The sequence below is a fragment of the Pagrus pagrus genome (genome assembly GCF_965226575.1).
Source record: "Pagrus pagrus genome assembly, chromosome: 11".
Taxonomy (NCBI): domain Eukaryota; kingdom Metazoa; phylum Chordata; class Actinopteri; order Spariformes; family Sparidae; genus Pagrus; species Pagrus pagrus.
The window spans coordinates 28389377-28403961 of NC_140195.1; the positions used below are offsets into that span (position 1 = coordinate 28389377).

General features: G+C 40.3%; 1 protein-coding gene across 2 annotated transcripts in view; it reads left to right on the forward strand.

The window, feature by feature from the left end:
* The window catches only part of LOC311265091 (collagen alpha-1(XX) chain-like), a 43377-nt gene that overhangs the window by 11892 nt on the left and 16900 nt on the right, over positions 1–14585 (forward strand). For both annotated transcript variants that reach the window (XM_084366425.1, XM_084366426.1), the window contains exons 4-15: positions 468–611; positions 4080–4265; positions 6968–7165; positions 7707–7874; positions 10168–10287; positions 10437–10601; positions 10877–11035; positions 11184–11356; positions 11980–12109; positions 12571–12716; positions 12983–13112; positions 13359–13498. In XM_084366425.1, the coding sequence (XP_084222551.1) occupies positions 468–611; positions 4080–4265; positions 6968–7165; positions 7707–7874; positions 10168–10287; positions 10437–10601; positions 10877–11035; positions 11184–11356; positions 11980–12109; positions 12571–12716; positions 12983–13112; positions 13359–13498 (1859 nt within the window). The remainder of the gene's footprint in view (positions 1–467; positions 612–4079; positions 4266–6967; positions 7166–7706; positions 7875–10167; positions 10288–10436; positions 10602–10876; positions 11036–11183; positions 11357–11979; positions 12110–12570; positions 12717–12982; positions 13113–13358; positions 13499–14585) is intronic.

The following is a 14585-nucleotide window of genomic DNA, read 5'->3' on the forward strand; positions in this document are numbered from 1 at the left end:
TATCTTAAAATGACTAGACCTTTATTATTTATATTGTTGAGTAATGTACTTACATTGTCCCAAATGTTCTCAACAATGTTCAAACCTTGAAAAATCCACAAGTTTACTCAAGATTACTGTGCTCTTCATCTCGTTGCCTATTGCTAAAACTTTCGGGAAAGAGTCAGAGAGTGAGGACGGACATCACAAAGGAGATGAAAATGTACTGTAAATAACACTTTTCAATCATCAGACATTGTAAGTGTGCTGTGGTGTGCTGTGTTGTCCGTCCTGCTTCCTACCAGTGTTTGTTGTAATGGTAACAAGGTTAACTCAAGTAAAATACAGACTTTCTCCAGTGTATTCCTGATGCTTTTGTGTTAAAAAAAGATCTGAGGTGAAATCAGGATCCATGACATTCCCTTTAGACTTCATCCTGTATTGTACCCAGGCAGTCATTGCTCAACCAAAGTTCTCATCTTTTCCAGAGGTGCCACAGCCAGAGCTGATGCTGACCACCACACGGGGCCGGGCGACAGTGGCTGGACTGGACGCCAGTCAGGAATACGCCCTCCAAGTCCTTGTGCTCAATGGGACTACAGAGAAACTTCTGGCAAAACGACGATTCACCAGTAAGAAACGCAGCGGAGGGAATGGGAGAAATTAGAAAGGTTAGATGAGAAGAAAGAGGAAATTAGAGATGGAGGGAGGTCGTTGAGTACAAAGAGAACAAATTACCTTTAAGAGCTTACTAAAGGCTCATTTCCTAAAATTAAATGTATCATTAAAGCATAAAGCACCCCAGGTGAGCAGAAAGGAACAAAAACCCTTTCCTTTCTGTATGTATATACCCTTGATAGCAGATTCAGCTATGTCAGACAGTGATGGTAATCTAAGTGGCAGTGCTCAATGTACTGTGAAGCAGGAAAAAGTAAGACGCTGTTTTGTGCAGTGAGCAGAAATGAAAGGCAGACAGCAGAAACATGAAGCACTGGAAAGAAATAGACATAGGGTATGGAATGAGAAAGAGGTTTGAGGTAGGTTGTTCATGTGTATGAGCGAGAGGGACTGCATATTGATATAGGCCATCTGGTATCATTATTTGAATTTATCTACGATCCATTGATTTCAATTCTGATTAAGTGGAATTCACAACACAAGCTACAGTCCTTAGTACACAGTTCTCTGTGGGATTACGCAGAAGAGGGGACATAAAACTCCACAGGCATGATGTGATGTACAACACTGACGAGAGATAAAAAAAAAAAAAATTCCATCGGCCCTGCTGTTGACTCTGTTGACTCTTTGTTGGAGTTTGCAGTGGTTCCTCCAAGCACCCAGCCCATCTTACCAAGTGGATATACAAGCACAGACACACAGAATGAGTGGGTATAAATTCTACTCAAACCAGATTACAGGCTGAATGTGGGTTGCGTTTGAACTTCCTGTGTATACTTACATGAGCTAAGTGTGTTCCTGGGTTGTAAATCTGCCCACCAACACTTGTTTCTCTGTGGCTCACAAAGGCGACCTCACCAGCAGAATGACACAGTCTGTTAAGTCTTTCTACCCACACTGTGTGACTGTATTTAAGGACGAGCAGCTTGAAGAGAGGAGAGTATTTCTGTCTTGGGTAATCTGAATGAAAAATCGCCTCCAGTCTTTTCACCACAGTTCTTTCACTTGGACATAAAAACTGCATGTATAGAATCAAAAGTCAAATCTGATAAAAAGTGCCGAAAAAGTTTGGTGACAAAATAAGGTTTAAAACGCTTTAAAACCCACAGGTTATACCTCTACTACACATGCTCACTGTTTCCCAACACTGGTTTAAGTGCACTTTTTAAGAACACTTAAACAAATGTGAGTTTAATGTCTAATGTTTGAATGAGCTCACATTTCTTCATAATCCTGTTTATTTATTTATATGCCTATAGTCTATCTGCTTGAAACTGTCGAAAATGATGAGTGATGAGTGGCATCACTGGAGGCAGTTTATCAGATTTCATGCAGCTTCCTCTGGAGCCACAAAATGCTTTATACTACTTTATTTTTTTAATACATATAGAGAAGTACTCCCTCAGAAAAACACAGTTACCCTTTAAAAGCCAGTAAAAACCAGTAATTTCTGAGGAGAAAACAGTAGTATGTGGACATTTTGATGAAGCAATCACCTGTGTTGGGGGATTAGGCTCTGTGTGGGAAGTGGTGATTTTTTTTGCACTCCTATTGTCCCTCAGGTTATTTCAGACATCTCTGTTTCTGGCTCCAACACTGTTACTTCCTCTGAAAGTGACGGTGAATCCCATCACAACTCTCCTTCCTGTCGATCCCCTTTTACTTTTAACATTTTGCTGTCACACTCTGATTGATACTCTCTTGGGGCTCCTCTTGGGTTAGATTATATGTGGATTTAGCCTGTGCTGCAAACAGCACTAGTGATTATAGGTTACTGTGTCGGGTTGGGCATGTCCAGGCGGATCTGAAAAAACTTGTCAACTTGGAGATTACCAACACCGGCTGTCAGGTTGGAATGATTGCAGTCTGGGAATTCCTTCCTGATGCGTCTTCGCCTTTCCCATCTGCGTTAACCCCTTCTGGGCCCGGTGCTTATTTCCAGCTGGTGATAGAAGGTTGCTATGTTGCTGCAATTCTTACTCACTTAGAAATTTCACCCTCAATTTGCTTTTGTTGACCTTGTCTGTTAATTCCAGACAATGATTTACCAACAGCCAGAGATGTGATATAACATACACCAAACATGCTCTATCTTCACCCCAAGCATGTTCAGTTTTGTCTCTCTGATCTCAAACAGACCTTGTGCTGAATCCAGTCTGCAAATAGATATTCTCCAAATAATCCACAGTCCAGTCATTATGTTGCATCATCAGCATTCAGACAGCCCTGCAGCACTTTTACACAAAAGTTAGGGGAATACCACTTTTTGATACAGCAAAACATTATATTGCTTCCCCCTGCGATACGATGTTTAATACATTGGCACAAAATATTGATATTTTTATCAAAACTTATTTTGTTGTAATCTTCTGTAAACCTTAATTACACAGGTTGATATGAATTTAGTGAGCCATAGTTTTATGCTTCCTTTAAAGATTTCAACTCAGCCTTTTCCTAGTTTACGGCTATTTAACATTTGAATGATGGCACACATGGACATGGACAAGTTACAGTCACCATGTGTGACACTAAGCTAAGACTAGCTATTGTTTCCTCTCAGACTCCACAATGCAGTGAATAAATACATACTGTAATCCCTACAGTTTAATCCCAGCCTTTTTATGGTTATTGGGGTTTTTCAGTTAGACAGGTATTCGGATGTATTATGAAATGTTTGTCTTGCAATGTATCATTTATCTAAGAATCATCATACTGTCATTATCATGGGTATATCGTGGTACTGTGAGTTACTCTGTAAAACACTGTTACTTTATGTTTACACATAGACCATTGTCTGATTATCAGTAGTAGATAGACTGCTCACTTCTTTTACTTTAGTAAGAGTAGCAATACCACACAGTACAAATACTCTGTTATAATAACCTAACCTAGTCCCTGCTAAAGGAATTCATTATCTGAATTTGCAAAGTTAGTAGTAACTGCAGTTATTGGATTTATGTACAAATTTAGTCAAATTGACACATTTTACATACTGTATGACATTCAGACACAAAGGCTTATGCAGACTTTCTCTAAACTTCCAGAGAGTCTGCTTGGGGTGCATACTTCACCGGACTTTACTGATTTAATTACCCACAATGAATTTGATACGCACTTGACTTTGCAGGAGTTTTTATGAAAGTGTAAAACATTTACTTGATTAAAACATTACTTGAATTGGTAGGCTCGAAATAATATTCACTGATATTCATGATACAGAAATATTAGAAGTATAGCTAATCATACTACTTGTTATTGTTGTAGTCTTCAGGCCTGTCCATCAGGGTGGGTGAGGGTGGACATTTGGATTCAGCCAAACAGATTTTTATTAGCCATGGATGGGTACTGTATGTCGGTCAGTACTCGTGTCATTAATATGACTGTAATTTGCACTTCCCTTAGCTGCCATTTTTGTCTTGCAGTGGAAGGACTTCGGGAGGAAGAAATGATCCGCAGCGATAGCCGAGAGCAGAGGAAGAAGCTGTTGCCGGGCGGGTCAGGGTCAGGAGACCTTGACGATGTAACAGAGGCTCTCCTGGGCTTACCAACGATTTTGTATCCGGACCCCACCACCACCACTGCAGCTGCTGCCGCTGCTACTACTACAGGTAGTGCATGATAGTAGATGATAACACTACATCCATGAAATAAATGGGATAGTTGTACACTGGCTGATAAGATTTCAAGATGAGCTGGACAATCATGTGGAGATTTGTCCATTAGGTTCTTCTAAGATGTAGCAAGTCTGGGATTGAAAGTAAAACTGTTACACTGTAATTATCCATTCTGCTCCAAGCAACAGACCTTATTACATTATCTGTGTTGTTGATTTGTTGTATAATAATATGGATAGTGATAATTTTATTTTTATAGCAAGGAGCACAATCAGCAAGTATTTTCCAGTACAGCGTGAGAGCATAAAAAGACACCCAAGCATATAGAAATTATAATAATAATTTTAGCTCAATTTAAGCACAAATTCAATAACAGTTAAGGAAAAGCAACAAGTCATCAAAATAAACAAAATCTGGTGGCAGTATGCCACAGCTGTATTATGCTAACAAATTAGTCTAGTGGTCAGACAAGATCATTTTTGTCTTAGTCAGAGGCCTGATTGCGGAGCTTTATTGATCCCCTGTGGGAGAAATCCATTGCTCTGGTCTCTGAAATATTTGGTTAATAAGATGGTTGAACTACTTTTTGTGTGTTGTTCAAAGTTTAGTCCACCGTCCAAAAATAAGACCTAAGTAGCTACTGAACGATCTGTATAGAGAAGTGCTCAGGGCCAGTGATTCAGATGTCTGTTTAAGAAGAGTTCAACTGCATCAAGTTTTGTTGCATTCAATTTCTCACATCAGTTAAGCAGCTACGTTGTGTGTTGAGTTGATCCTTGAATGAAGGGCTGTCCACACCAAGAACGCTTACTAAAACAATTTAAAAAAATGACAACGGTGGTGAACGATGTCCTTAGGACCACTTTCAGAGCAATTTTATGAACAATAGAAACACTGACAGTCAATCAAAATTCATCTGAATTTACAGGACGTCATTCACAACTTACTAAATGCTTGATTAACGTAATGTCAGGCTGCAAATTATACATTAAAAAAAGTAATTTTGCCTGAGTTTTAATACAAAGTGTTTTTTCGTGCTGATGGGGAGTCTGAAGTTTTGTCCTTACTGATGCTCTTTCGGATGATTGATGTTGACTCATACAAAATTATAAATAAAATGTGTCTTCAAAAGACAACAACTCTTGTAACAGAGTGCTAGATTCTACCAACTCCTCTCATCTTTGAAGAATTTCGTTAAACCATATCCTTCAGTTTTGATTTTGTTTCTTGTTTCTCTGTATGACATGCAGCCATCAATGTCCATTTTCCTAAGCCGCCAACACAGCTGGAGCTCTGCACCACTGTTTACAGAACATTGGCATTCATCAGTGTGGATGCTGGATAGTTATATATATAGTTATCATTGTAGCTATCATTATAGCTATTGTTGGTGTGGATGGCCCTTAATACTATACTATAATATATCTTTCATCTGCTGGTTTGGTGGCATGGCTGTAAGGGACAAAAGTAATTGGCGTCCAGCAGAGAGACTTGGGGTCCTTGTGGGAGAGGCAGGTGGTTCAGAAAGCTAAAGTAATAATTTCCCAGTATGGCCACATACTGTCCTCTGAGTTCACAATGATGCCTTCGGGCGCCGTTTTATAGCACCTATCAGGAGGACAAATAGGTATGCCAATTCCTTTATCCCATCTGCAATTAAGCTCCTGAACATGGACAGTGGCAGCCACTCTTTGTAACATTGTTACTTTGTGTCCTTGTAGCTTAATGTGCCACTTATTTATTTATTATTACTTTATTCTTATTCTTGGTCTCTGTTATTTAATTGTGCCACTCCACACAATTATGTGACAGTGGCCTATGTGCCTTGGCCCCCCTGGGGATATGTACTGATACTGATCTGCATATTGTACTCCTGTTTGTCGTCTGCTGCTCGTTGTTATGCCATGGTTGTTGTTTGTGTTTTGTCTTTTTTTTTACACCAGAACTGCTTGAACTGAATTGCCCCCTGGGGACTAATAAAGTTGTCTGAACTGAACTGAACTGAACTGAACTAATATGTTATCTCTACAGTTGAAGAAGTGCATGAGTCTATTAAAACAAAGCCTTCTCTGTTTGATTGATAGGATGAGAAACACTCCAGAGCGGGTCCAGATGTATTCACCCACATTTTTAGTCTGTTTGGGATAGTACACATAAATCCTCCAACAGAACTCTCTGGGGGAAAATTTGATGTTTTTGCCCTGATCTTCCATGGCCTGTCAGTGTAACACTATCATGAGGGGGCAAGGCCCAAAAATGTTAGCAACACACATGTATAGTACAAGCGCGCCAGTGAACAGTGGGTACGGTAGACTGTATTTACACATGCCAACACCAAAGCGTTTTGTGACAAATGCACACTCAATAATGACAGCCTAGCAACAGTAGGCCGAAAACAGAAAACAAATGCTGGAACAAGATTGAGGAAGGAAAATAAAGGTGGGCCTGGGGGTTTGGTAGTAATGGTTGATACTGGAGTCAAAAGATGAAGCCATGAATCATCAAACAATAATGTTTATGTGTTAACAGGGAAATTATGTTTTCTCTCACTTTTCCCTTTGATCCTTTTGAGTCAGATGGATCTAATGTCAACACTTTATTTCCTGTCACGTACAGCCTCAACTGATCCCCTAAACTTTCTTTGCTTATCTTACTTTAACCCCACCCTTGTGCTTGCCATTACCTCTCTCCTCCAGAGGCCCCAACAACAGAAACCCCCTCTCAGCTCCCTGATGAGGCCCCAGAGAAAGCCACCAAAGAGAAGAGGAAGAGGAAGAAAGAAAAAGAGCGGGATCGTTCTAAAGCTGAGAATAAGGAGGAGCAGGGTACAGCACAGGGCAAAGCAGCCGAGGAGAAACCCCGCAAGACTCCCTTCATTACCCAACCGGTGACAGGTAACCTGTGCAAACCATTGTTAGAAAAACATGACATTAACGCTGATCTAAAATTCTAATGAACCAAAACATGACAGCACTTAAAGAACGTCTGGCCACCATCATCTTTGGCTCTTCTTCTGAGTTAAGGAACAAGAGGCTTGAGAGCAGTGAGTGTTGGTTTGATCTGTGATGACAGTGTTTACACAGGGGAGGGTCAGGTAGAGGAAAGGATAATGACAGGCCATCCTGTTGGGCTGCAGGGCACATGTGTCCTCTCTGTCTTAATCCAAGGGAACACACACACTTCACATGCATGTTCTTGTATGCACCATGTCGACACATGTACACGTAGTCTCTACATACCTAAATGCATCGAGCCATCTGTTTCGTGGTGGGAAGCCATGCATTTACACACTCATGTACAGATGGGTGACAAATGAAAGGAAAGTACTGAAGTAGAGACTTATTAAGGTGTCGGTCCTGAACAGCTTCAGGGCTCTTCTACTCAACAAGTCTCTGAACTCTGAACACTATTTGCTTTATGCTTCTGTTTATTAAGGTATGTCTCCAAGGAAACCATTTGAGTGTGACAGTGATGCAGCGGCAGACATCATGCTGTTGGTGGACGGCTCCTGGAGTATCGGACGCACCAACTTCAGACGGGTCAGAGATTTCCTGGAGGGCCTGATGACACCCTTCCACATCGGGCCGGATCACATTCAGATAGGTGAGGGTCAGAGAGTGTTGGTGTTAGTGCAGCTCTTCACTTCTGTGGGCTGTATTCATGTAGACACAGTGCCACACAGTGGGTCTCCTGTTTCCTCTGTCCCATTCATGTCATCATTCATACTGCAAGTTACAGAGGTACAGACTGTTTCAGGGGTATAAAGTAAGATAAGATATGTGATGTTTGTTTTTCTGTTTCTTCTCTGCAACACTGATTATTATGATATTTATGATGCTTGGCTATGGCTCAAGTATTGATTTTATTTCTGCTCATTTGTCCTATTTTGATGAGTTACTGGTGTCTGCACACAGACACACAAATATTAAGATATAAAGTACAATTTTGACGTCCTTGTATTTTACTTGATTATTTCCATTTTCTGCTGGTCCTTCTTCCACTACATTACGAAGGCAATCGTTGCGTTTTTACTCTAAATTTATTTAAGGGGTGTCACGATTCTCCAAATCCTCGATTCGATTAGATTCTCAATCTTTTTTTTTTTTTTTTTTTTCTTCTAGCACAGAACTAGTCTATTCTAGGATCATTGGTTTTATGCCATGATAACTCATTTAATTTGTTAATTCTTATTTCAAAAGATGGTCTACATGGTGACGTGAGTGATATAATCTCCATTATTTGTTTGCAGTGTACCACAATCAGGCCTTATTGTCAAATTTGAATAATTTATTAACAATATAAATGTAACATTAACTTGTCACCAGTCAGTTGAAAACTAACTGTAAACAAAAGAAGAGAAGTCATAGAGGGTAGCTGCCATCTAGTGACTCTTTGTTGTAAATGCAGTGTGCACTCTTTACAGCAGATGTGAGGAGTGCACACTTAATGTAGTGAGTTGTGATGGTCATGTAGCTCTGTGTTGCTCTGGAGGTCCAGCAATCTGTCGTTAAAGCCACTTAATCTGCACTGCTCAGACCACCAATAACTTTTTCCTTCATATTATCATACATGGAGGGCAACACCTTTATGATAAGATGCGACCAGCTTGGCATTTCGTAACGTGGGTCCAGTGTGCTAATTAAATGCTTTAATCCAGGGTTTTCCACCACTGAATAAGGTTGCATGTCTGATGCTACAAATACCCCTATAGTGCGAATTGAATTTTGTTGCAGTTTAACTCTAAGTGAGGACGGAAGAGTTGGCTGTGTTAACAGAAGTCTACTTCTTTATGATGCCTGTGGAGATGTCCTGCCATATTTGTCGTGTTGCCTGTGGACGCTGATAGCATAGCTTACAAGTCACTTTGCAGATTACAATCTACATGAAATGACTCTGAGTATGACTTTCTTTTTACAACACTACAAATATTATGAATTGTGCTTTCTTCATTTATTTCATCCTTCAGTTTAATCCTGCTATTCCTACTTTTTATACTCCTTTTGATGTTGCTTCTATCACAGCTTTCACAACATTTCAGCAACCAGCAATCACGCCACATTTCCTGAAAAAAAAGAAGCATTTTTTTTATTGAGACTACATTGTTTTAGTTGTGATTGTATGAGTTATAAAAGAGCATTGTCCAGCTTTAAAGACATAATCAGCATGGTTTGCTTGTAAATAAATTAATTTGGCTCCCTTGAGAAGGTGATATGATTCAGTCAATATATACGTTTCGGTTTAAGTAATACATATTTTTGCTCATACCATTATTGCTATTTATCCATCAACATTGTTTTGATGTGAGTCGCTGAGTTTTGGAGATATATATCGTAGAGATGTCTACCTGCCCTGGAATATAATGGAGCTCCACAGACCTTGTTGTGAGCACTTTCATGCAACAACTATTTTGTTTTTACCAAAATGACAGTGCAGGATGTAAACATTAATAGCGTCCTCCCCGGCTGAGCAACAGGTAACATTATCAATGTAAGTTAGCTTAATTAGCTAGCCTCTAGTCCATAAATGGATGCACACTTTCTCCTGCTCAGGGATACAGAAAGAAAATAGTTCCTTCATGAAACTGCTCAAGACAAGGTCTGTGGACTATATTGAGAAACCAAGTCATGATTTCTGGAACGGTGACTGCCATCTAATTTGATTGTATTCAAGAGAAGGCAGACATCTCTACGGCCGATATCTCTAAAACTCTGCAGCTCACACCAAAGCAATCTAGATTGATAAATAGCGCTACAGGTAGGTGGAAAAATGCGTATTTTGGATTTTTGGGAGAACTGTCCCTTTGAAACTAGCCTCTTAGATTATAATAGATTTACATTTCCTGGCCTGTACCTCAAAAATAAATAAAGTCTTGTGTAATGATATGTTTTTGTCCAAGGTCTGACCCAGTACAGTGGAGACCCACGCACAGAATGGCAGCTCAACAACTTCACCACTAAAGACCAGCTGCTTGAGGCAGTCAGGAATTTCAGATATAAGGGAGGGAACACATTTACAGGTAAACACACAGTCGATACTGTTAGTGTTCATGTGTTTCAATGAGAGCCCTTACATCATCTTTTTTTATTGTACAGTATATCACATACAATAAAACACTGTAGAGTGCATGTCTGTTTGTCCGTGTGTAATGATGCGTCCATCTCTCAGGCCAGGCTCTGCTCCACGTGATGGAGGAGAACATGAGGGCCGAGGCAGGCGCGAGGTCAGACACACCTTTTTTCCTGGTCTTGTTGACCGACGGGAAATCTCAGGATGACGCCATTGCTGCGGCAAACCGGTTGAAGAATGCCGGCGTGGAGATCATCGCTGTAGGTGAGACTGCAAAGAAGAGCGTTGGAGGGGATGTAGAGACTGAATAACTTTAACTCATTACCTTTCAGTGCATCATGGGACCGTGCAAATCTGTTTATTAAGCATCAGGGACTCAGCCGTGTAACCAATTATAGTGGGATGTGGTTTTATAATTGTTACAGTTATTTGTTAAGTTTATTTCATGTTGTCATTGTTTGGTGCTCAGAGACATTTTGTTCTAATTTCTAAATTTTTAATAAATGAGTTGAGCCATTTTAAAACTTTGTGTCATTCAGGTGTAAAGAATGCTGATGAAGCCGAGTTAAGACAAGTGGCGTCGGAGCCGGTGGACCTGAATGTCTACAATGTCAATGACTTTCCTCTGCTCAGCAAACTGGTGGCACGACTGGTCCACATCCTGTGTGGGAGGATAGAGGAACGCGGCATCTCAAAACGTAATCTGTCTTTCTAAATACACAGTATGCCTGTCTGTCTATAGCTCTGTCTTCACTTGCCTACTCACCAGACACATGCACATGGTTCTTCAAGCTATGAATATTTATTGAAGTCCAATGTGCTTATTTCCTGTTCCTGTGTCTCCAGGAATGGAGCCTCAACCTACAGCAGACCCAGCCCTCTCCTACCCGAGTCCCACTGATCTCCGGTTTTCTGAACTGGGCTCCAGAGAAGTGAAGCTTCACTGGAACAATCCTGCTAAACCAGTCCAACAGTACAGAGTGGTCTACCACAGCGCTGAGGGTCAGAATCCACAGGAGGTCAGAGTCTATCTTTATGATTTTTGCAGTGTAACGTTTGAGACATAAGCACAGTTATCTAAACAAAATAAGACCTTTACCCTGAAGAACAGCAGATTCCAGCAGCCCTCGCATTGTGTTTTCCTTGATTACAATTTACAACAGTGTGAAAACTTTGTTTTGTGCTTTCAGCACAGACAATGCTCTCAGAAAGGACAAAAGGAGCAAAACATGTAGAACATGTATCCTCTTCAATAAAGCAACCCCTTTGTCTCAGTATGCCAAAGCACCTATTTCTGAGAAACACCAGTGCCACTAATGGAGCCTTATTCTATCTTTCGGCCGGAACCCTCGTTGATATGCAGACTGTGTTTTCTGAGACAGATCATTTTTAATGAAAAAAAGATGAAATATGGCAAAATATTCACAGTTTGATAACTCTCTAATAGCTGTGGTTCTCAACATAATTATCATCATCATCGTTAATCAGGGATTGTGCTTTATGCAGAAACTTTGTGTCTTTGATGTATCAATTTCTGGTTTATTTAAAAAATTGTGTGGGATGAGAAAATAGTTCAAATGTAAACAGTGTTCTCTGCATGCCTTTGGTTCAGGCAAAGGACTAAGTGATGGTTTGTCTATAGGTGGTACTGGCCGGCTCCGAGTCCACTGTGCTGCTGGAAGGCCTCTCCTCTCAGACACTGTACCACGTGTCCATCTTCCCTGTGTATGAAGACAATGTTGGCCTGGCACTCCGAGGAACTGTCACTACATGTAAGACTGACATCACTGCTAAATATTGTATTTCAAAGTTCATCCACCCAAGTTCATTATCTACTCACCCCCATGTGAATGGAAGGTTAGATGAGGTTATGTAGACATTCTCTAAAACAACTGAAGTAGATGGGACAACATGCCCCATATAGCTCTTCTGACGTAAGCCAAGTCTCCAGAAGCCCAGAGATCCCAAATTGACTTTAAAAGATGTAATTTACACTCTTTCAAAGCCAAAATCATCACTGTAGCTGCCTTTGCTAAAAGCATTAATGCGCTACCTGTCTGAAATGGGTGCATGAGGTATAACATGTCCTCGACTCTAGTCACTAGTTTTCAGTCTCGTTTGTAAAAAAAAAAACATGTATTAATACTACAAACCACTTCTGATGTTTCTCTACTTTCCTCATCCTTTCTTTTCTCTTCCATCTTGCTCTGTCTCTTCCTGTCCCCTCAATCAGTACCCCTGGCCATGCCTGCCAACCTGGAGGTGACTCCGTCCTCTTACAGCACGCTGCGAGTGAGTTGGGGTACAGCAACCGGTGCAACACAGTACATGATCCTGTACTCAGCACTCAACCACGGAGAACCTGATGATGCTAAGGAGGTGAGGCCTGGGTCTGTCTTTCTCTCTTCTCGTTTTGTGTGTGATACCTTCTTACCCCTTCAATTCTGTTGTATGTCAGCGCTTAGCTCCAGTTACTCACTGTGATGTCATTTTACTGTGAGGATTCGTAACAGGCTTAATACAACATAGTAACTGTTCCACCATCCACTTAACAGGGCCGAGACGATCAGGACGAAGTGTTGTACTTCACCTTGAGATGTATTAACAAACTTCCAACTCCACGTTTGTTTCTTTTATTGCTGCAGGAGAAATTCAGTGCAGACCAGACAGTGGTGGAGCTGGCAGAGTTACTGCCGGCTACAGACTACTCTGTCACTCTGTATGCCCTGTATGATGAGGACCCCAGCGACCCTGTCACTGCTGTTGCCACCACATGTAAGACATTCCCCTAATATTCTCATCCCTTACTTTTTGATTTTCCCTTCTTCTTCTTCTGTAACATTAGTCCACCTTTTCTCTTTCTGTCTCATTTTGTTTTTTCTGCCATTGTTGCTTCTTTTCATTTCTTACAGATCTTCTTTCCATACTATTCCCTCTTCCTTCTGTTATCAACATCTCTTGCACAGTAACTTTTCAGTGGCACTGATAAAATATTGATGGTCATTTGTCTTCTATCCACAGTCCCTCTCCCACCACCAATGAGTGTTCAGTTCCCGGTGGTCACCCACAGTATGCTGAGGGTGAGCTGGGTGCCAGGAGCCATCGACGTCCCCGGCCACAGAATCACCTACAGTACCAACCACGGCAGTGACGTCAAGCAGGTAACTGGGAAATTATAAGAGTATCGTTTCAGTAGTGTCTGATATCATAATGCAGGGAAACACAGGCTGTAACATCCATAACAGTTAACTTGATTTTCTTATGGCTTCCCTCTTAAAGCAATCTCACAAACTGCTTTTGAATCAAAGATCAAAATAATTCATATGAAAAAAATAACTGAAAAGACATACTGACAGATAGTGTCTGATTTTCGATTTGTTAGGGGGTTTTTTTTTCGTAGTTTTTATTTTTTAGCCAAATGGAGTATGTTTTTTTTAAGCTGCATGAGCCTTTTATTTTACTAATAAACTGAATAAGAGCTTGATTAGAATACGAATGCCAATTGTAAACACCTCTTTATTCGTATAGCTCCAATTCAATTCAAGTCATCTCATGACACTTTCCAAATTGAGCAGATCTAGACCATAATCTTACCAAAGTAATTTATTGACAGAGATGCTACATTTCCCCCATGAGCGAGCACTTGGTGACAGTGGCGGGAAAAAAAACTGCCTTGAATTAACTATGTGTACAGATTGCTAAATTTAGCGCGTCACTTAGGGAACATCTTGAAGTAAGGAAGTAAGGACTGTTATACCAGCAAATAAAAGCACAGACTATGAACTGGTGCCAAAGAAATAACTAAAATCATTATATTCAATCATATTGCATATGCTTTTCTGAAGAGTTTGGTGTGTGGTTCAAAACATATGCACTGGTCTTTACTTTATCACATATAAATTGTGCATTTACTGTCCAGTAGGATTTGCACATTGTTAATGTATAAACAGCTCTGAGTGTGTCATAGTATTTTCTATTGTGCCGACCCTGATTATTACCTTAACATTATCTGAACCCATTATCTGAAAGTCCAGAGGTCCATATTAGAAGTCTTATCCACACAACTTCTCCAACTATTTCTTTTTCCTATAGCTTGTACAAAATACATTTGAGTGGATTTTCTCATGAAATTTTCTTTACTACCATACTCTACAGTCATATTACAAACCAGTGAAAGTGCTGCTTTTGTAAAAATCAATAATACTGCCAAGTAGTGAATACTGTTGCAAATGATTTTATTTTTATGAC